This window comes from Callospermophilus lateralis, chromosome 11, assembly GCF_048772815.1.
Source record: "Callospermophilus lateralis isolate mCalLat2 chromosome 11, mCalLat2.hap1, whole genome shotgun sequence".
Lineage (NCBI taxonomy): Eukaryota > Metazoa > Chordata > Mammalia > Rodentia > Sciuridae > Callospermophilus > Callospermophilus lateralis.
Window position 1 is genome coordinate 22,835,131 of NC_135315.1, and position 22,949 is coordinate 22,858,079.

At 44.9% G+C, this 22,949-nt stretch overlaps 1 protein-coding gene across 1 annotated transcript in view; it reads right to left on the bottom strand.

The window, feature by feature from the left end:
* Positions 1–11,034: 11,034 nt before the first annotated feature.
* The window catches only part of Lasp1 (LIM and SH3 protein 1), a 39,621-nt gene continuing 27,706 nt past the window's right edge, over positions 11,035–22,949 (bottom strand). Inside the window, exons 5-7 of the mRNA XM_076870120.2 lie at positions 17,022–17,178; positions 16,616–16,719; positions 11,035–14,099 (exon numbers count right to left, since the gene is read on the bottom strand). Of these exons, the coding sequence (XP_076726235.2) occupies positions 13,926–14,099; positions 16,616–16,719; positions 17,022–17,178 (435 nt within the window). The 3' untranslated portion in view covers positions 11,035–13,925. The remainder of the gene's footprint in view (positions 14,100–16,615; positions 16,720–17,021; positions 17,179–22,949) is intronic.

A 22,949-nucleotide genomic window follows, 5' to 3' on the forward strand; every position in this document is an offset into this window, starting at 1 on the left:
TTCCCCACCACATGTTTCCATACCTACTTTGAAAAACCTAATAGATTTGTTTATCAAAACACTGATGATTCCAAGCTAGGATTATTGGGGAGGAAAATAAAGAAAAAGTAAAAGTTAATACAGGGGATATTTTTAAGATTTCACTAAGTAGTTACTAAATTTCATTTTTTTTTTTGAGAATGAAGTTTTGCATTATGAAGTGTCCTTGAATTCCTTAAATTATCTAAGTTTACAAAAGAAGCAAGGTTTAATTTAAAATACCTTTGAAATATATTTGGAATCTCATTACACTCTTGAACCACCATGACTTGTTGCTGCAAATTCATTTAAATTCACATTATTTTATTACTCTGAATAATTGTGAGATTATTCTCTCCTCCCCCCTAAAAAATATTTTGGAACATAAGAAATTTGATGTATTCTTTGGATGCTGCAGACAAATGGTATCATTTTGTTACCACTAAAATGTAGCTAACAAATTCTTCATTTAATTATTAATAGAGACAGTTAGTCATGGTGTTCCATGTTTGTAATCCCAGAGATTTGGGAGGCTGAGGAAGGAGAATCTCAGGCTGAAGAATAGCCTTAGCAACTCTCTTCTCTCTCCTCTTAGAATAGCCTTAGTGAGACCCTGTCTCAAAATAAATTAAAAGGACTGGGGATGTGACTCAGTATGGTAAAGTGCCCCAGTATCAAGTAAATAAATATTAATAGATGCAACATTTGTGACCAAATTTGCAGTTTTACAATTCACTGGTCCAGTTTTTTGCTGAATACATTTGTCATCAGGAATTACAGGTAATATCAGATTTTAAAGTGGGAGGTTAACTTGCAAAAGCATGTGTTATTCTCATTAGTGCTGATATTGTGATGGTGTAGAAGTCACATTGCCCCCCCCCCAAAATGGAGTATTTGCAAAAAAAAAACTAACACATTAAGAGACTGTCTATTTCTAACTCTATAACCATTGTAATACACAACTATGTCAACTATTAACTGGTCAGATCATTTAACCCATGTCTTTTTCTAAATCAGAAGATTGGCTTAAATTAGAAGACCCAGTTCGCAGAACTTTTTTTTTTTCTTTTTATAGTGATTTCCTCAGTTTCCTTTGACTTTGATTCAGAGGATGATTTTTTCCTAGAAGGCAAGCTCAAAAAGACATCATTATATTTATCTTTATTATTGTTTCTCAGACACAAATCATTACCACCATAACAGTACTAATAACAAACTAATGATGTTACTTTTCTTGGAAACCAATTGGAAGTTTATATCTTATGATAAATACTTTATGTTCGTGTGAAACTATAGGACATCTATCTTTAACACGTTTGGATGATTCCTTCTGCCCCTCAACTTCATCCTATTCACAATGTGGGTATTAAGTGACCACACTTGGGAAGAGGTTCAAGTGTTCAAGAAGCCCAGTATTGCTTATCAGACTGTTCTCCAAGCACAAACAATAGGCACCTGTCTCACATTTCTCATACTATGTTGATTCAACATGCTTACAGTTCTTTGGTTAATAACAAAGATTTTATTGCCAGGATAATTGTTCACTTTCAGAGATTAGAGCAAGTATGAGGTGCTGAGCAAAGTGTTCAACTGGAAGAACCATCTTATATCAATAAAAAACAAACATTAACCTCTTTGTGTGATTTTTACTAAAGGGTCAACCTCTTTATATGAATAGTACTCAATTGTATGATGACAGATTTTTATGTCGATAAATATTGGGAGGTAAAAATGCTACAAAAGCCTCTGGCTACTTGACACCTTACTAGCTATATGACTTCTGTAGCAATTCCACTACCAGGTAGCTGGGAAACCTGTAAGAAACAAGGACATGCATGCACACTCCTTGGTTTATTGTGGCCTCACTAAATAGGAAAGATGACCTGAAAGATAGCTGTATTGGACACAGGGTAAGAGAAAAAAGTGCCAAAGGACTAAGAACACTTTTTTTTCTCATCAAGAAAACAAATATAATTCCAGAAAATTTGTCGAGTAACAGGACTTTTCAGAACAAAAACAACAAAAGCCAACTGTTTAGGCTCTGAAAGGATATTTAATTAAAAAAAATTAACACTGATAGACATTCAAAGATCACTGCTTTCTTAAAGGTACATAAAATAGAAAATATGCATTGTTATTTCAAAAACATTGTATGTGTGGCAAAATGTCTGACATCTAAAGATTTAATACTTGCTAAATTTTATTTAATTTGTTATTTATTTGTATTAATAAAATTAAGTTAAAATTAGAAACATTTCCAACTTGTTCAGTTTGTCATTATGCAAGTCACTGGGTTTCTTGTGGGGAAGCTTACTTTCATTTAAGCTATTAATTAGAGCTCTACTATGATAAAAAAATGAATTGTCTTTTTTTTTTGGACAGTATTGGGGAGACACTGAGGATTGAACACCCAGGGCCTTACACCTGCTAGGCATACACACACTCTACTACTGAGTTATACTCCATATCCCTAATGAATTGTCTTAATATACAGCAATGTTTTAAAAAAATATTTATTTTTTAGTTGTAGTTGGACACAATACCTTTATTTTATTTATTATATGTGGTGTTGAGGATCAAACACAGGGCCTAGCATGTGCTAGGCGAGCACTCTACAGCTGAGCCACAACCCCAGCCCAACAATATACAGCAGTGTTAAAGAAACTATATATTGATGTGCATACTTACGCTTAAGAGTATAGCATATAAAAATTAAGTAATTTTATTTGCTAGCAACTACTCATAAATTGAGCAGTAATCTCTTAAGTAAAACTATATTCTACACTGTTCTGCTGTTTGGTGATCAAATCCCCAAACAATTAGTATTCCAGTTGCTGCTAAACTAAAAATGCTACAGTTACCATAATTTAACAATAGTTTCAAAAAACAAAATATGTAACTAAGTATTGTGGATTACCTGCAATTCCCCTATAAACACTATAAAATCTTATAGTGTTTTCTAAGAACAAATTAGTTCTTAGATAGTTCTCCATTTATTTGCTTTAGTACTTTTTAAATATATTTTTTTAGTTGTCAATGTACTTTATTTTATTGTTTTATATGCAGTGTTGAGAATCAAACCTAGTGCCTCGCACACGGTAGGCAAGTGCTCTACACTGAACTACAACTCTAGCTCCTGCCTTAGCATATTGATTTTACACTGGAAGATGTGTCAATGGCTTTTCCTGTTTTCTCTTTATATGTGACTTTGGTCTTATTTTTTTGTTTAAAGTAGATGAAAATAAAAATGACTTAGAAGAGGCTCTTCTAGGCTTAGCAAATATTTAGAGTGTTTTTAAATTTACTATATCATCTTTAATCCAGTGTATATTTTTAAAAAAATTTTTTAGTAGTTAATGAACCTTTTATTTATTTATATGCATTACTGAGAATCAAACCCAGTGCCTTGTACATGCTAGGCAAGCACTCCACCAGTGAGATACAACCCCAGCCCCCAAATATTTGGAGTATGATAAAGCCAAAACATAATCTATAACAGATAATTTTCTACATCAACTATGCTTAAGTACTTTACTAAGGGAAAACCCTACTACTTTTTAGTAATTTAAAATTAAAATGATATTTTAAGGGTTTTTGAAGTCTGAATAATGCTAAATTTTTAAAAAGCAAGACAATTTTCTGAAACTTAATAAATTATGCCAATTTTAAACTCAGAAAGTTTGGGTTTGATTTCATACACTCAAAAAAAAAATGAGTTGTAGGTGGTTCTAACCTTGTAACATTTATCTTTCCTTTAACTTTTTTTTTTTTTCTGGTACCAGGGATTGAACTCAAGGGCAGTCGACCACTGAGCCACATCCCCAGCCCTATTTTGTATTTTATTTAGAGACAAGGTCTCACTGAGTTGCTTAGTGCCTTGCTTTTGCTGGCTTTGAACTCAAGATCCTCCTGCCTCAGCCTCCTGAGCCACTGGGATTACAGGCATGTGCTACCATGCTTGACATCTTTCCTTTAACTTTAAAAAAAAATCCTTTACTAAGAGAAATTACTTTCTCTTGGTAATCCTTTCTCTTGAAATATGTCACTTTTCCATACAAGCTTCTTATTTTCATACAAAAAGCAGGTATTAGTGTAATGATTTGTTATGCTTTGAATTTGGAATGACCCCCAAAGACTCATGTTGAAGTCTTGGTCCCCAGTGCAGTAATATTCAGAGATGGGGGCTTGTTGAAGGGAATGATTCCTTGGGGATGTATCTTGCCCCCAGCCCTTTCCCTTCTCTGCTTCCTGGCCACCATGAGGTGAATAGGTTTGCTTCTACATACCCTTTTACCTTGATGTACTTCCTCACTGCTCTCCCAGAAACAATGGAGCCAGCTGACCGTGGACTGGAGCTTCTGAAACTTTGAGCCAAATCGATCTTTCCTCTTTTAGGATTTTCTCAATAATTTTGTCACAGCAACGAGAAGCTGACTAACACATGTTTCTTAGCCTTATGTGACACTAACTTTTTCCTTAGTAATTTACATTATTCAGAGATGTTTTTACTATATTTGACATGAGCCAAATGTAATCCTCATTTTATTGGACATGATTGCCCTATAATATAGGTTTGTAAAATTTATACAAAACTTTATATAACAGAAAGTATTTTTTCAATGTTTTAATATTTAGGATGCCATGATGAAAATAGTTTAAAGGTAAAAAAAAATTATACCCAGCGAATAGGGAGGCTGAAGCAGGAGGATACCTTCAGGCCAGAAATTCCAGACCAGACTGGGTAACATAGTGAGATCCCCCATCATAAAAAACATTTTTTAAAGGAATTTATCAAAACAACACAATAAAACTACATCTATGTTATAAGCTGGCATATTATAGCAAGAATATATAGGCACAAAGTTATAAAATTTCTTTTTTTCTTTTTTTGCAGTACTAGGGATAAAGTCATAAAACTTTTTCCAATATTTCTTTCTTTCTGTACTAGGGAGTGAATGCAGGGATGCTTAACCACTGAGCCACATCCTCAACTCCCCTTTTTTAATATTTATTTTTTAGTTGTAGTTTGACACAATACCTTTATTTTATTTATTTATTTTTCATGTGGTGCTGAGGATTGAACTCAGGGCCTCACATGTGCTAGGTGAACACTCTACCACTGAGCCACTACCCTAGCACCCCAAGCCCTTTTTTGTGTTTTATTTAGAGACAGGGTCTCACTAAGTTGCTTAGGGCCTCACCATTGCTGAGACTGGCTTTGAACTCAAAATCCTCCTGTCTCAGCCTCCCAAGTCACTGGGATTACAGGCGTGTGTCACCGCACCCAGCTCAACTTGTATTTATTTCTTAAAACTATGCTATTTCACAAGTAGAAAAGATGGGTAAGCTTTCTGTCCTTAAATAAGCATCTAATACCAGATTTATATATAACTGGTGTATGACTAAAACTGGCTTTTTATCCCCCACTGAATTTATTTGTTTGAATTTTATATGGATACAGACTGAAGAACCTTGATCTTATAAAAGACTTCAGAGTAAGCTTGGTTAGAGACTATACTATGAAGACTTAACCATCATAATTAACTGTGTACTTTGGATTCCTCCAAAATACTGGCATTTCCTAGGTAAGGATGTATAGTTGCTATCTGGGCTTGAAGTAGAAAATTACAATTTGAAATACATGTTTATGCCAAGGAGTTAGAGGAATATTCTAGTGGGAAATGTCCAGGACCCCACTGATAGTCATCCCTGAGTTTATCAATATTCAGAGAGAACCATGCTTCTTTTTTAAAAAAATATTTATTTATTTATTTATTTTAGGTGTAGATGGACACAACACAATGCCTTTATTTTTATGTGGTACTGAGGATTGAACCCAGGTCCCGCCCGTGCTAGGCAGAGCGCTCTACGGCTGAGCCACAATCCCAGCCCCTAGAACCACGTTTCTTGTATTAGCATATCTATCAATTGCTCATCTTTTTGTTACATACTGCCATATAGAATTATACTTTTTAATATTTTTTAAAAACAGCTTAAGCAAATTATTAAATATATATATATATATATATATATATATATATATATATATATATATATAATTGGAGTAAATAAATACTGCCATTTCCTCTTCAAAATGTGCCTGTTGGTGCAAAAAAAAATTACTTTTCCAATTGAATTGCCATTATAAAATGTCATATTGGGCAAGATGCAATGGCATATGTCTGTAATCCCAGCAATTTGGGATTGAACTTGCAGGAGGATTGCAAGTTCAAGGTCAGCCTGGGCAATTTAGCAAGACTTTAAGCAACTTAGCAAGACCCTGTCTCAAAATAAAAAAGACCTTTGGGATGTAGCTCAATGGTAAAGCACCCCTGGTTCAATACCCAGTACTAAAAAAAATGTCATATTAGAGAGAGTGAGTAGAAAGGGATTGCTGATAAATTACTGTTTTTCTATGAAAATTCTGTTCTCACTAAGGTAGTTTCCAATGACAATACCTCTTAGAAGAATTCTACAATTTTAAAATGGGAAGGCATATTATCAATTTTCTAGTCTAACTCTTTCATCTGACAGAATAAACTAAAGCCCTAGAGTTTAAATGAAATATTGAAGGTCAGATAATTTGTTGACAAGATAACAGTGTTTTCTTCTGGTTCAGAACTTTATTTTGTTTTACTCTGGTTATTTATTATTTATTTTAAAAAATTTCTAGTACTGAGTATTGAACCCAGAGATACTCTACCACATACTACTTCCCCAGCCCCTTTTTATTTTGAGACGGAGTCTTGCTAAATTCCTGAGGCTGGCCTTGAATTTACAATCCTCATGCCTTAGCCTCCCAAGGCCCTGAGATTATAGGTGTGCGTCACCATACTTGGCATTATTATTTTTTAAGAGGTGGGAGTCTTACTTTGTTGCTCAGGCTGGCCCTGAACTCTTGGGCTCAAGCAATTCTCTTGACTCAGCCTCCAGAACAGCTTAGATTATTGGAGTCACACGCAACTTTGTCCAGGATTTAAAATGCAAGTTTTCCATTTTAATTGTAACATACAGTGTTTCAATTTTATTTCTTTTAAAAACATAGCAGTTGAACACAATATTATTACAAAAACTATTAATATTTCTCCTTTATTTTTAAGATAGAAAGGAAAATCAAATGTAGAACAATTATGTTGGACTTTTCAAAGAATAGACACTACAGATTAGGGAACCAATTCTATCTTAATGCCAAAATGTGTAAATGAGCTTATTCAATCCTAATTGAACAGGGAAATATGTTGACAGTTTCCTTCCCCCCCCCCAAAAAGGGAACATTCAACAATCAAAAACAAAACCACTCACTTTGGGGTAAGAGACTTTTCCTAAATAAGATAAATACAGCCATTTTGTTTCAATAATTTATAATCAGGAATAAAGAATAAAGACTTTCTATCCATTTCAATTTTTAATTAAAAAGCTAGGGGCTCAGATGGCATGAGATAGGGAAGAAATAATAAATCTTAAAAACTCAAATGACAAATTTCTTCTGGCCAGAGAGTGAGACAAGGGAAACCACACAACCCCAGATTGTGAAATCTGTAAAAACACTGATAAGACAGGCAACTTGAATTTGCTCTTGAACTTAAAAGGGAACGCCTGTTTGTGGTGAAAGGAAAGAAGGTATTTCAGCTTCATGTGCAGTAGCATTTAGACCTAAGGAAAGGCTACTCAGATGGATTTTTGAGCAGTTTTCCACTTTAATGAGTCTACATTTCAACTTTCTGTATTCTCACCACGCTCTCTCTACAGCTCAAACACATACAGCATCTGCCAGCCATGCCCATGAATTCCTGATGTCCCAGTGAGTGCCTCTGCCTCTGCCTTTGCCTCACAAAGCCCCTTGTTTGCCAGGGGTTAACCATGTCCGGAAGGCTCTGGAAGAAGTCTGCTGGGCAGCAGGGCTGCTGTTGTTGATAAGAGGCCTCTTGTTGGACTGGAGACAGGAGCTGTGGGAAACCAGAAACAAAAAGGCTCAGACGAGAACAGCAGCAAAGGTCTCAACCACTGGTCAGACCAGGAAAAGGATTTGGAGTTCCTCCCTCCTCCCTGCCAGATTCCACAGCTGGGAAAAATGGACATCTCTCCCCCCACAAACCCCACCCCAAGTAAATCCATTTGTTACCTTATCATCAAGTAAGAATGAGTCATCAATGAATTAATTAATACAATTATGCCAGTATGGTTGTAAACTACTCTGCTGGCACTCCAGAATTTAATTGCCTGGAGAAAACGTACAACTTGGCTGCGCACCTAACTTAAAGAGGAAATTAGGAAAGGATAGTTCCTCCCTGCCATTCACGTCACTCCAGCCCATCCTATTTTAAAATCCTGTGCATTCTGGGTTTATTTTTAATTTCAAAAAACACATTTTAAATTAGGCTCTAAAGAAAGAAGCTTGTGTTTCTTATTCTTTTCAGAGCAGTCCAAGAAATGCTGCATCCCTGCATCTGAGAAATAAATAGGAAAACAAGCTCTCTTTTCATTTCATTTTTGAATCAATACCCAAAATAATGACCAGAAGCAAAAATCCACCGGTGCGTCAGCAAGCAGGATGCTCGGCCCTTCAGCTCCATTCTTCCCCTCCGAGCTGTTCTCTCGCAGGCTCCCGGCAGCAAATCCAGCCACTAGAGCAGATAGATAATGTAGGACAGAATGACCAAGCCTATGATGGCAAAGAACATCAGGATGAAAATATCCAGCATTGTGCAGTCCTAGGCCAAAAAGGCCTCTAGGTTCTGTGAAATGTGAGCTGTGAGCGCCAAGGTTGCGATCCGTGCAGAGAAATGGCTCCTCTTCCCTTGTTCCTGTCCCTTCCCCCTCCTGGGAACCTGAGACTAAGGGATGCTGTGGCTCCATCAGCAGTTTACACCCCCCCACACACACACACACACCACAGTCAACCAATCACAAAGCCCGGGGGTGGGTGACCAGGGAACTGCTAGAATTAGACCAGGCAGAACTGAAGAGGCTCACTTTCTTCCCAGGAACCCAGACCCACTTTGTACAGAAATGCTAACTGCATTTAGATACATGGTATCTCTATGGAGTTTACCTGCTGGGGAGCCGAGAGGGGATAGGAACTTTCTCCAGATCACCTGAGAATGGATTCTCCTGCTTCCTTTTTTTCTCTCACATCTCTGGCAAATTATCTCAGAAAAATAATGGCTAGCAATGGGTGGTCCACTGACAAGTTCAGAAGGTCACCACAATGTGGATGGGACGTGGACAATGGTCTCATGTGAGTCTCAGATGGCATCCCTAGGGATGGAGCTAGCTTCTGAGTCCTACACTGTAGCAGATACTGCACTGCAAGGTGTAATTTCAACCTGCTTCAAGTCTTTTATGCACGGCTGGGAGCTTCCCTGATGTTGAATAGTCTAGTAGCAGCAGGGCTGAGACTCACACCAAGCTCACAGACTACAGAGTCCACACTCTCCTCCCCAGACTGGTTGCTACTGGTCTGGGCAGTCCTGACTGCTCGTCCCCATTTGTGGTGCATTTTATTCACATGGCTCCATTTACAGGATGAACACGGGTCTCTCTATCTATCCCTTCACTCCTGTGCCATTGTCACCGCTTTGTTTTCTCTTCAAAGCTCAACATGGTGTTATCCACAGAGAGGACACTGAAAAATTCTCAGGCTCATCCCTTCGTAATAAGTGTCTAGAAAAGCAATTTCAAGTCATTTCTTCTGAAGGAAAAAGGATTAATGTATTATTATTGTAGTTGTTATTGTTTATTTTGGTACTGGAGATTGATCTCAGGGGTATTCGACCACTGAACCATATCCCCAGCCCTATTTTGTATTTTATTTAGAGACAGGGTCTCACTGAGTTGCTCAGCACCTTGCTTTTGCTGAGGCTGGCTTTAAACTCTTCCTGTCTCAGCCAGTTATGACTTTTGTTGCTTTATGCCTTTTTATAACTTGATTTCCTATTAAAGTATCCCTGGGATATCTCTGAGGCCTACTCTCCAATTTTTCAAAAAGTTTGGGGGTTAAGACATTGGTAATCCCCCTCAGGAACTTATGCTGCTTCCAAAAGGGGGTCTATTCCCATCTGGGGATGGATCTAGAAACTCCTCCTTGGAGGAGTTTGGCCCATCCCCAGGAGGCAGAGCACAGAGCCTCTGTGAGGATGAAAACAGCACTGATGCCCTCCAAAGCCTACAGCCTCCTTCATTCACTCTGAAGGTAAAACCTCCCAGGGAAGAACCAGGGGAGGGGCACTGCAGCTCTGCAGAGGGATCCAGCCAACAAACCAGACTTCCCAACTCATTTCCTCCTGCTGGGAACGTATTAGGCAGCTACCTCATTTAGGGATGAGAATCAGTATTGCCTTTAATTGTAGCTCATGGGGCAGGGGCACAGGGTTCACCACCAGAGGCTGTGTGAGACCCAGCATCCCATCAAAGTAGTTACTTCCTTTACAGGCTCTAAGGAAGATCAAAGGAGAACATGCTAAAAATCACCTTCCTATGGCTCTGAGATGCCAGGCCACCTTAGTTTTATCCCAAGTCTTGTACCACCATGGGACAACCTCTGTCATTTTATTCTTCAAACTACATGCTGAAGTCTTACCACCTCCTAGAACTAGAACTGCTCCAGGGCTCATTTGTTAGTTTTGTTGAGCAGCTCCATGCGGGACCCTGGACTGGTACCAGGGATTGAAAGATGAATTTGACCCATTATCTGCCCGGAGGGGCACTGGCTGGTGGGGAGACAGTCATCACTAAGGAAGCTGGACAGTATGAGGAGGAAACCAAGAGCTCAGGCAGTGTCACCAAGTCAGGTAGAGAGGGATGAGTGGAAAAGCCAGGAGTAGGCTGGGAAAAGGAAATTCTCCACAGTGGGAAGCAGATGCCAGAGCCCAGGTGGGCAGCAAACTGCCCCTTGGCTTCCAGATAGTCCTTCTCTCCCTATGGGCCAGCAGGAATCCCAGTGGGCACAGGGGCCAATGGCCCCAAGCTCATAGGACACACACACCAGCACCTCAGAGCCAAAGACGAAACCAAATCCGCAGGTAAAAATTATACTTTTATTTGAGTCACCAGGAGAAAGTTTCACTTGTGGTTCAAGTCAAATGTTCAGAATCACAACAGGCCAGAAAGATTTGATCCCAAGCACAAGCCCATGAGGGAGGGGACCAAATAGACCCAAAAGACAACAACCCCATATAAAAAGATGAGTGAGTGGTTTCACACACACGCACGCATACACACACACATACAAACAGATGAAATGCTTGGACAGGCGAATTTCACAGGGTCACTTGTTTCTTTTTAAATACGGGTTTGTGGGGTGGTGTTTTGTTTTTTTCCAGCTATTAAAAAAAGGCCCAAAAGTGCATGTGTGAAGGGAAAAAGGCAGAAATGAAGCAATAAAGGAATTTTCCCTGGAGGGATGGGGCGGGGGAGGCAGGAAGCACTGTTGGAAGAATCCACACTTCCCACGGTGGGCTTTTGGGCATGGTAGGATTGGTCCACAAAACTGATGTTCCCAGGTATTATCTTTCCTGGGTTAGACTGGCTACAAGACCTCTGTGAAGGTCAAAGATCAGGGGCTCATCGCAGCCCTTGGGGTTCTGTGCTCTTCTAAGGGTGGAAGGTTTTGGGAAGGAACATAGGCTCTAGCTACTCTGGGTCCCCTCAGCACCAGTGTGAGAGTGCCTCCTCTCTCTGGGGGTGTGTGAGAAAGCATCCTCTATTTTTAGGACTTCAGATGGGAAGAATAGGAGCTAGCTTGCCTTGTTTTGGAAGTCCAGCTACGTGAAATAGGCTGCTGGCTTCTCTTGAGGGAGGTGGCATCCCCTCCCAACCACAGTCCCTGCAACAGGATGTGTCCCTGACCTCTGGTCCCCAGATCCACATTGTGCTTTGAAATTAAGAGAAAACAGAGTGGATCAGCACCACCCCCAAGGCTGCTCCCCAATATTCTTCCTCTGTCCAGCTTGTCCCCAAATCGCCCAAGAAGACACTCCACCTGCCCTTACCTAAATGGGACAGAAAGGAAAAGGAACAGGTCAGGCAGGGGCTCCTTCCAGATGCTTGTCAACCTCTGATCTGGACTACATGTTCCCAAATCAAATGTGAGCCACTGACAGGATACTCATGCAGACCGGATTGCTTAATAGGCTACCATCCTGGGGTCCTCGCCCTCACCTTCAGGTCTCAAGTGTGCAATGGGGCAAGATGCCACCTGAGGGGCTGGGGGTGTGGCTCAGTGGTAGAGCACTTGCCTAGCATTTAAGAAGCCCTGGGTTCCATCCCAGCCCTGGGGAAAAAAAAAAGTCAGCTGCAGGGCCTGATCAGACTAAGGGTGACCATGGGGGAAGGGGGAGAGACACAGAAAGGTGACAAGAAAACCCAGAGATGAATAAAGCCAGGGGAGGGGTATCCCAGCCCTCACCCAGAGAAGGAACTTTGATGTAGCACCGTCTTGCCCTTCCTCCTCCCAGAGCCTGTGCTTCCAGTTTTGGAGCCCTGGGACCCTCTGTTGCTTCCAGTAGACATGAGAGGGAGGCTTGAGGGGAGACTGAGGCACCACAGTGAGTGACCAAGAACCTTCTGGTGCCCTACTCAGCAGCCCCAGGCACAGGGAGAGAAGAGGCCCATACCAAGTCTTCCCCTTCCTCAACCCAGCAGACAACAGGCCCAGCAGCAGCCCCCAACTCCACAACCAACCACACAGGGCATGGAGTCTCCTCATTCAGATAGGAGGAAGGAGGGCTTCCACCCCAGAGAGAACCCAAAGAGCTTCTCTCCACTAGGGTCCTCCCTCTCACTGTCGGTTTAAGGAAAATATCAGGGGCAGAGGGCTCTGCCCCCTCCCCCTCTTTCTCTCTCTCTCTCTCACACACACACACACACGCAAACACACACATATACCTTGCACACAAGCCCAGACACCAGCAGACATACACCTGGTTCCTCCTGTCACCCTTACATTTTCCTGTTACAGTCACCTGCACACACGCTCGCTTGGGTCCCAGCAAGCCAACTGTGGAGACAGAGCTGGCTTTGCACAGCTCTAGGCCTACTTGGCACAGAGCAGGACAGGGGAGGCTATGGGGGCCCCAGACCTCTACCCATGAGGAGGGAAGAGCATGGCTAACCCAGAGCCCAGGGGAGGTCTCCACGCCCTCAGCACAGCTTCCAGCCTGGGAGGCAAAGGAGTCCCTGGAGAATGGGGGTGGAAGTGGGGTAAAAGGGAATGCCCTGCTCCCCTCCTTCCTGCAGCTGCCCCTAAAGCTAAGAAAGGCAAGAGCTTCACCCAAGCTGTGCTTCCTGGGGGCTCTTGGTCTGCCTGCCCCCCCAGGTGTGGGAGTCACAGTGCAGGGAGTACATGGGGAGGCAGAGGGGAGGGAGGGAGGTCCCTTGGTGAGTTAGCAGCCCCCACATTGAGAGAGGGGTAAAGCCCCCATCCTGGTCCCACGCACAGCGGAGCCCCACCCCACCCCAGGGATGTATAGAGTCCTGCCTGGGGGTCCTGGGCATGTGGGGCTCACCTGGCACTGGAATGTCTGGGTGTGTGAGGAGCTGGGCAAGGGGTGTCTGAGGGGTCAGAGAGAGGGGAGGCTAAGCCGGGGGCCACAGAGGTCTCTGGTTCCAGCCCGCCCAGCCTGTGGGCCTTGCCCTCCCCCAGAATGGCCATGCCTGTTCCCTCCAGAGAGAAACCAGGAAGTCAGACAAGGGGAAACCTGCCAGAGGAAGGAGCCCGCGAAAGTGGCAGAACAAGGCTTCAGTTGGCAAAAAAAAAAAAAAAAAAAAAAGCTGGAGGAGGGATGGGAATAAACAAGCGTCGCAGATCTTAAGAAACAGAGACACTGAAGGGTGGATGGGTCACGCCCCGGGACGGATGCGATGTCATGGAATGCACTGAAGACTGGGTGGGGAGGGCACCGCGGGGCTCAGATGGCCTCCACGTAGTTAGCCGGCAGCATCCCCGTGTCGCCGGTGCGCTCCACGGTCCCATACATCCAGCCGTCGTCGATCTGCTGCACGTTGACGATGGTGTCCCCATCCTGGAAGGAGACCTCGTCCTCGTCGGCGGCGCTGTAGTCGTACACCGCACGGTACCGCTTCTGGGGGTGGGGGTGCACAGTCAGCCTGGCGGGCCAGCGGGCTCTCGCCCGGGTTTCTTTCTTTTTTGTTGGGTCTAGAACCCAGGGCTCGCAAATGCCCAGGGAGCGCTCCACCCTGAGCTTATTCCTGACAGCTGTACTTCCAAGTGACTCTCCAGGACTCCTGAGCACACCCAAGAAAGCAGTGACCCAAGAGATGGAGGACCTGGGCTGTGATCTGCCATCATTTTTCTTGTGTCTCACATTCTGAAAGTCCCCACCCCCTGGCCTTTTTTAAAAATTTTTTTAGGGGCTGGGGTTGTGGCTCAGCAGTAGAGCACTCATCTCCCACGTGCTAGACCATCCGATCCTCAGCACCACATAAAAAAATAAATAAGTAAAATAAAGGTATTGTGTCTAACTACAACTAAAAAATAAATATTAAAAAAAAAATTTTTTTTTTAATGTGGTGCTGAGGATCGAACCCAGAGCCCCAGGCCAGTGCTCTAATGCTGAGCCATGACCCCAGCCCCTGAGTTCCTGTCCTTTATGGATGTACTTGGCACTGACTAAAGGCCAGGCACAGGGCAGGCTGGGGATACATTCACCCACCTCACCTCCCCCACCACGGATACAGGAAGGTCTCATAGGTAAGATGTAGAGATTGTGTTTAAAAATGTGACCATAAATTAAAAATAAAATGTGACGATGGCTATTCACTACTATTTGGATTATTATAAGCACCAATGGTTTCCTTTTGAAGCCATGGCTAGACTGGTTTTACTCCCAAGTTGGGGACAAAAACCTTTCCTTGAGAGAAAAATCTTGAGTGGTCATGAAATGTCTATCAGGCTCCACCTTCCAAACCTCAGCCACAACCTGTATAAACCCCATCATAGATGGTCCCTGACGTGACATCTATCGGTGGTAGATGGCCATCTAAATTCCTTGGTTCTCACTGTACCCTGTCCAGGGGCTTCAAAAAACAAAGTTTGAAATTTATAACCCTGCAGGATTAGAGGCCACACCCTTCACAAAGTGACCTCGACTCTTATCATTAACTCTACCTCTATCTCAGGCCAAAGTTGCTGCCATCTAAGATCATGTCCTGCAACTGCCTCCCAACTTCACCCTCAGTGCTGGACTGCTGACTTCCCATACAGGCGCCACCGTGATCTTTTAAAAGCATTGTCAGGCCAGGCCTTGTGGCAGGTGCCTATAGTCCCAGATCCTTGGGAGGCTGAGGCAGGAGGACTGCTTGAGTCCAAGAGTTTGAGGCCAGCCTGGACAACACAGCAAGACCTTGTCTCAAAAAGTAAAAAAGGGTAGCTGGGGGTAGTGATGCACCTCTATAATCCCAGTGGCTTGGGAGGCTGAGGCAGGAGAATCACAAGTTCAAAGTTAGCCTCAGCAATTTAGAAGACCCTATCTCAAAATAAAGGACTGGAGATGTAGCTCATAGGTTAAGTGCCCCTGGGTTCAACTCCTAGAACTAAAAGTAAAAAGGACAAGCAAACCCCGTCAGTCTGCATAGACCACCAGTCACCAAGGCCCTCCTGTGGCCTACGAGTTCCTCTAGGTCTGACCTCAGCTACCCTCCTCCCGTCTCTAGTCGCCTCAGCCCTCCTGATGGCCCTTGAACTTCATAGGACGTTCCTACCTTGGGAACTTTGCACTTGCTGTTCTCCCTGTGCCACTCACCCCTCCACTTTATTGAGGACTTTGCTCAAATTTCATTTTTATTTTTAGTTGTAGATGGACACAATACCTTTATTTTGTTTATTTAGTTTTTTTGTGTGGTGCTGGGGATCAAACCCAGTGCCTCATGCATGCTAGGCAAGTGCTCAACCACTGAGCCATAACCCCAGCCCTCAAATGTCACATCTTGACCCTGCTGCTCCCTGTCCCTTACCCAGCTGTCTATCTTCATAGCAAATGCCAGACAGTGATCTGGCCTGACATTATTTACCTACTTAGTGATTGCTTTCTTGCTGGAATATAAGCTCCTAGAGGGTGGGAAGGTGGTGGAATCACTCATGTCCTGTATCTGAAGGACTGGTTGGTCATCTGAAACCTTATCCTTCAGATGACCTCTTCCCAGCCCTCCCCCCCCCCCCCAGCAATAACACATCCTTGTGTATGTCCAGGACAAGAGGCTCCTGGAGGTCACTTGAGACCCACCTGACATGGGACGGCATGGCAGAGCCCTTAGAGGCAGGGATTAGCTGAGCAGAAGGACATGGAGGGATCAACCCATGAGAAGCAGGACCCAGGTCTGGAAGGCCCCAAGCAGAAAGGTGCTTTGTGTGCACCCACGGAACCAGAGTAGGGAAATGGCCAGGACAAGAGGAGTGACTTGGCTGACACACCAGGGCCAGGATCCAGGGCCCCAATCAGTCAGACCTGGCCCCGTCCACCGTACTTCCTCTCAGTGAGGCTGAGACCCCTGCTACCTACACAGGGTCAGAGGTCAGGAGAAGCCATGGCCTATGTCCAGGAGGCTTTCCCAGGGGCGCCAGTCCCTCAGGGCTACTCACCCCGCCCCCGCCTGGGGCGCTGCGCTGTATGGAGACTGGGGCTGCAGGCTCCTTGTAGCCACCGTAGGCTGGGGTGGCCTGCTGCTGCTGGGGCTGCTGGTAGACTGGAAGGTGGGAGAGAGGACTCAGAAAGTGATCTGCGAGACCCAGCCCTTCCCAGGTCCCAGGTCACCGCCCCATCCCCAACGCTCGCCTCCACCCCTCAGCTGCTCTGCCTGTGCAGGGATTCCCCAGCAGGGTCTGTGTGTCCTCTCAAGCTGGGAGCTGCCCTCCTGATCCCTGGCTCAGCTCAGGCCTGACCCCAGCGCCATGGGTGGGACCTGGGGTTTGTGCCTGTGCGTGCGCAAATGGCTCTCCTTCAGCCCCCTCCTGGCTCTTGGGCCTGGTTGCACAGGCCCACACCCACCAGGGGCGCTGCTGGTCGGGACGTGGTGAGGCGGCTGCTGCTGCTCCTGAGGCCGCCGGTAGCTGCTGCTGTCCTGGGCATCCCTGCGCTCTGGCTCCAGGCCCTCACCCCCACTGGGGCCCATGCGGCTCTTCTCAAACTCCTCATGGTACTTTATCTGCAAGGGGCAGAGGCACCAGGTGAGCGCTCCTGCAGCAGGGAGCCAGCCAGGATCCTGCTGCCACAGACCCTGAGAGGAGAGCGGAGCGCAGGCACGAGCCAGTGGTCCCAGTTGTTTGGGAGACTAAGGCAGCAGGATCACCTGCACCCAGGAGTTCAAGGCCAGCCTGGGCAACATAGTGAGACCCCCATCTCAACAAAGATCCTGGGCTGGGAGGCTCCCTGAGGACTCCAGGCAGGCAGAGCACATCTGCATGCATTTGGACACACCTGTAAAATAGGTCACTGGTGTCTAGCTTAGAAGCTGGAGATGTAAGAACAGGGCCATGGAAGTGACAGCATCAGATGAATGTGAACGGTTATTTGTATGTGCCTGGGACAGGGACTGGGCCTTCCCTGCTTCCATCCTGACCAACAATAGCAGCCAACTCTGTTTATTGAGCTCTTACTATGTGCCAGGCACTGTGCTAGGTATTCTATGTCACAGGTTACTCTTCATCTGATCAGCACCTCACAGGAGTTTGTTGATCCCTTCCTGCCAAAAGGCTTCAACTGGAGACTGCTGCTGTTCACGTGGTTTTATTTCACTCCTTTATTCATTTATACTGGGGATCAAACCCAGGGCCTCCTCACTCTCGGCAAGTGCTCAGCCATGATCTCCAGCTTCACACAGATTTTTTTTTTTTTAAAAACACAATCCTCTCAAACTATGTGTATTTTATCAATGACACAAAAATATCATTTTGCAATATGGAAAGTGCAGTGTAAAACACACCCAAAACACGAACAGCAAAAGCAGGAGATGCAGAAGCAGCAGACCCAGGAGCGTTCGGGTTTTCTGGCCCCTCATGAGACACTCACCCACTCTGGAGACCCAGAGGGGAGCAGCTCGACCAAGGGGAGGTGCCGAGACCCAGACTTTGAGCGCTCTGTGAGAGCTGGGCTGGCCTCAGGGTGGGGAGAAAGTGGGACAGAGAGTGACAGGTTGAACAGCCCACCCCCACTCCCCAGGGGAAACTCAGAAAGCAGGGAAAGCAGGACAGAGGGAAAGCCAGGGAGAGGTACAAGCCCTGTCCCAGGGAGTCCTGGGCCCCGAATTCCCTGCAGGCCTTGGGCACCTGACTGGAGGCCGGCTCTCACTTCCTGCTCACCAGGACCCTGTCCTGTCTCTTCCTGTTCCTGGGCAATGATGGGAGTCGGGGAACAGGGCAAAGAGTCAGGCAAAGCCTGTTTCCTGGAGCAGAAGGGAAGGACCTGAGGTCCTGGGCCCTGAGTGTCCTGTCCAGGCCTGCCCCATGCTGGCGCAGTCCAGGGCCCCCTTTGGCTAGGCTTTCTCTGCTGGCTTCTCTCGCCCTTGGCATTAGTTGAGTCGAGGGCAAGAGCTGACACTTGGCGGAGCAGACCCCAGAGCTAGGGCCCGCTGGAGACCCCTGGGCCACTTCTACTGACTAAATAACTATTATCCACTGCAGGCCGCGCCAGGAAGGCGTGCGGGAGGGATCTGGTCTGGAGGCAGAAAGCAGCTCATTTAGGAGTTTGGGTCAGAAACAGCCCTTCCTTTCCCTGTCCCCTCCCTTCATGGCAAAGGAGGGAGCCACACCCAATCGGCAAAGCAAGCCAAGCCCTGCCCAGTGCAGGCGCCACCTGTTCCCATCCATACCAACAACCTGCACATCTGCAAGCTCTTCAGAGTTCACAAAAGCTCTTTGTACATCATCTTCCCTGACCCTGACAATGGTCACCCTAAAAAAAATAAGCTGGGGCTGAGGATGTGGCTCAAGTGGTAACACGCTTGCCTGGCACGCATGGGGTGCTGGGTTCTATCCTCAGCACCACATAAAAAAATAAAAAAGATGTTGTATCCACCAAAAACTAAAAAATAAATATTAAAATAAAAAAAAATAAGCTGGATACAGATACTTTAGTTTCCATTTTACAGAAGAGGAAAATGAGGCTCAGAGACAAATGACTTCCAGAGATGGTGACACGAGGACAAAATCCTAGGCAGGCAGCCCCTTCCCTGGTAACAGGCACAGGAGCAGGGTGACCACATACTGCCTGCCCCTAGTTCCAGCTCCAGTCTACTGTCCAGGAACCAAATATGAAGGCCACCTCTTTCAGCAGGGCGTGATCCCAGCAACTTGGGAGTTCAAGGCCAGCCTGGGCAATTTAGCAAGATCCTGTTTCAAAATAAAAAAGGCTGAGGACGTAGTTCCGTGTCACAGCACCCTGGGTTCATCCCCCATAAAAAAAAAAAAAAGAAAGAAAGAAAAGAAAAGAAAACAGAATACCCCTTTTCATTTTCAAAAGGGGTGATAATCATAGGGCCACCCTAACTTGGAGGGGACTCCAGGCGTGCAGATCAGGAGAGATAGCGCAGAGGCAGCTGCTTCTTCCACCTCCCTCCACAGCAAATGAGGAACCTGTGTCCTTGCTTTGCTGACCACCGGATGGGTGTTAAGAGCATCCAAGCCCCACAAGGTGAGAGCACATGCCGAGGCGAGGACCCTCCAGAGTCGTCCAGGGGGCTGGCAGATCCCTGCTCCCGGCTCAGCACATTCCTGATTTTCTTAGAGACCTGACTGAGGGTCGCCAGAGCCCAGGACTACCAGCAGAGCCCCGGGGCGAGCTGTCCTGGGCCCCCCCGGAGGAGGCCAGCAACAACTGTGCTGGGAGGCCCAAGTGCACATGGTGCTGAGCCCTGGGCCCCTGCTGGCCAGGACTTCAGGAGACTAGGTAGGGTCCCCTCCAAAGCCCTGCCAGCTGATGTTCCGTTTTCTGAAGCCCCTGCTTCCTGATTGTGGTGGAAAGAACGAGAGCGTGACTCCCCACACGTTCCTCCCCACATGATTCTTCACCACGGCTGAGGAGGGAACACGGCGGCTCTGAGCGGAATCACCGACTCACCGGCCAAGGTCTCTCTTTAAAAATAACAACGCCTCTCACCCTCCAAGGTCCTGTTTTGTGCCCTTAGAGGCACCACTCCCTTCCCTTCCTCAGCCAGACCAAGAAGAATATATCATTATCACCCCCATTTACAGATGGGGAAACCAAGGCTGAAGAGGACGGTGAAGTCAGCATCCAGCTGGGACTTGAGAGTCTTAGTTCTCAAGCACCACCCCGTTAGAGACACAGCATTTTACTTTTAAAACACATAAACCTGGGGCTGGAGATGTGGCTCAAGCGGTAGCGCGCTCGCCTGGCATGAGTGTGGCCCGGGTTCGATCCTCAGCACCACATACAAACAAAGATGTTGTGTCCGCCGAAAACTAAAAAATAAAAATATTTTAAAAATTCTCTCTCTCTTTGAAAAAAAAAGAAAAAAAAAAAAAAAAACACATAAACCTGGACTCAACTTCATCAGTAGTCAGGGAAATGCAAGTTCAAATATAGCGAGACACACTCAAAACGGCTAAAATGGAAAAGCCTGAGGATATGGGACAGGAAAACTCAACACTACTTGGGGGAGAAAGGTTACTCAGCACAACCACCTGGAAAATAGCTCAGCATCACATGAAAAGCTGAAGGGACATACACTCTGAGACCTAGCAATCTCACTCCACAGAAGCACTAGAAGAGAGGATGTCCACTGGACTTAGAAACAATCCAAGTGTCCATCAAGAACAGAATCAATAATATGCAGTATGATCACCGATGGAATACTATGCAGCAACAAAAAGGGATGAACTAGGACTACATGCAAACATATAGATGAATCTTCAAACCCACTGTTGTGCAAAAGAACCAAGATATACACACAACACACACATACCATACTGTATGTTCAAAATTAGAAAAGCCAGGGCTGGGGTTGTAGCTCAGTGGTAGAGTGCTTGCCTCTCAGGTGTGAGGCACTGGGTTTGATCCTCAACACCACATAAAAAATAAACAAAATAAAGATATAAAAGAAAATAGGAAAAGCCAAATAACAGTATGTAAACATATGCATATATTATAGTTATACATTAAAAACTATAGAGAAAAATAAAGTATATTAAAATCAAATTAACAGGCTGGGGAACTAGCTCAGTTGGTAGAGTGTTTGCCTCATATGCACAAAGCCCTGGGTTCAATCCTCAGCAACACACACACACACAAAATCAAATTAGCAAGGCATGGTGATGCATGTCTAATCCCAGCAACTCAGGAGGCTGAGGCAGGAGGATCTCAGCAATAGCAAGACACTATGCAACTCAGTGAGACCCTGTCCCTAAATAATAATACAAAATAGTGCTGAGGATGTGGCTCAGTGGGCGAATGCCCCTGAGTCCAATCCCTGGTACCCACCCACCTCAAAAAATTCAAATTAGAGGATTACCTAGCAAGCCTGCCTCTGAACCATTTGACTCTGGGAATGAAACCTGACTATTGATTAGCCAAACTCTGAAGACTGACACTAACTTACTGAAGACAAAATGCGAATTCTTTTTTGGCTAACAGAAATGCAGAGAGGGGGTTGGTGTTATAGCTCAGCTGGTAGAGTGCTTGCCTTGCATGCATAAGGCCCTGGATTCAATCCCTAGCACCACAAAGAAAAAAAAAAAAAAGTAACATATACTGGGGCTGGGGATGTGGCTCAAGCGGTAGCGCGCTCGCCTGGCATGCGTGCGGCCCGGGTTCGATCCTCAGCACCACATACAAACAAAGATGTTGTGCCTGCTGAAAAACTAAAAAAATAAATATTAAAAAAATTCTCTCTCACTCTCTCCACTCTCTCTTTAAAAAAAAAAAAAAAAAAAAGAAATGCAGAGAAATCTGCCTGTAGCCAAGATAACTTCAAAGTTGATGGTTTTATTGTCCTGTCGGACATTGACTAGGTGAGCTCGTGATACACTCTCCAGTCCCTTGCCATCTGCCACCTGTGTTGTCCACCCAGAATCTCCAGCTAGTTAATATTTAACTAGGCTGAGGCAGATGCTTGCTACACTCTGGTCCTTAACACTCTAAAATTATTTGGGCAGAGGCCTAGAAATGTAATGTTCTATTTCTTGGTTTGCATCAGGAGAAAGCAGGTGTTTGGGGGCTGGAGTTTATAGCTCAGGGGTAGGAGGCCTGCCTAGCAGGCATGAGGCCCTGGGTTCAATTCTCAGCATGTGTGTGTGTGTGTGTGTGTGTGTGTGTGTGCATGCAAGTAAACACACACACAAAGTATTTACTTACATACACAGTAAGTATTTACTGTGTGTTACTACTATGATGTTATAGTTTTAAAAAAGAGAAAGTAACCAAAGTGTATACAGAGAATCAATATGTAAGTAAACATGTCAGTGAATAAAAGCAGAGGCTTCCATAAGGGGCTCCAGTAACAAGCTTCCGGGGCTTTAGGTGCAGCAAGCCTGTGGAGCTCAGGCCACTGCAATGCTCAGCCCACACTGAACAGCACTGGGCCGGCCCTCTTAACCCTCTAGATTCCTTTAATGAGGACAGAATTACCACAGATGCATCACTTACTGGCATCTCTCCTCGTAACAGGGCTGAGGTTACAGCTCAATGGTAGAGCTCTCACTTTGCATGCACAAGGCCCTGGGTTCCATCCCGAGCACCACCAAAAAACAACAACAACAACAAAAAAAAAAAAACAAAAAAAAAAAAACAAAAAAAAAAAAACAAACCCTCATACCTTCTTAGCATTAGATAATGGCCAATTTCAGCCAAACTCTGCTCTACTTTCCTTCTTTAGTATAAAAAGCAGACAAATGCCTTTAAAATATCATTATCAACATTTGTCCTTGACATCTTCCTCACAATCAGCTTTCAAGGTAGGGCCAG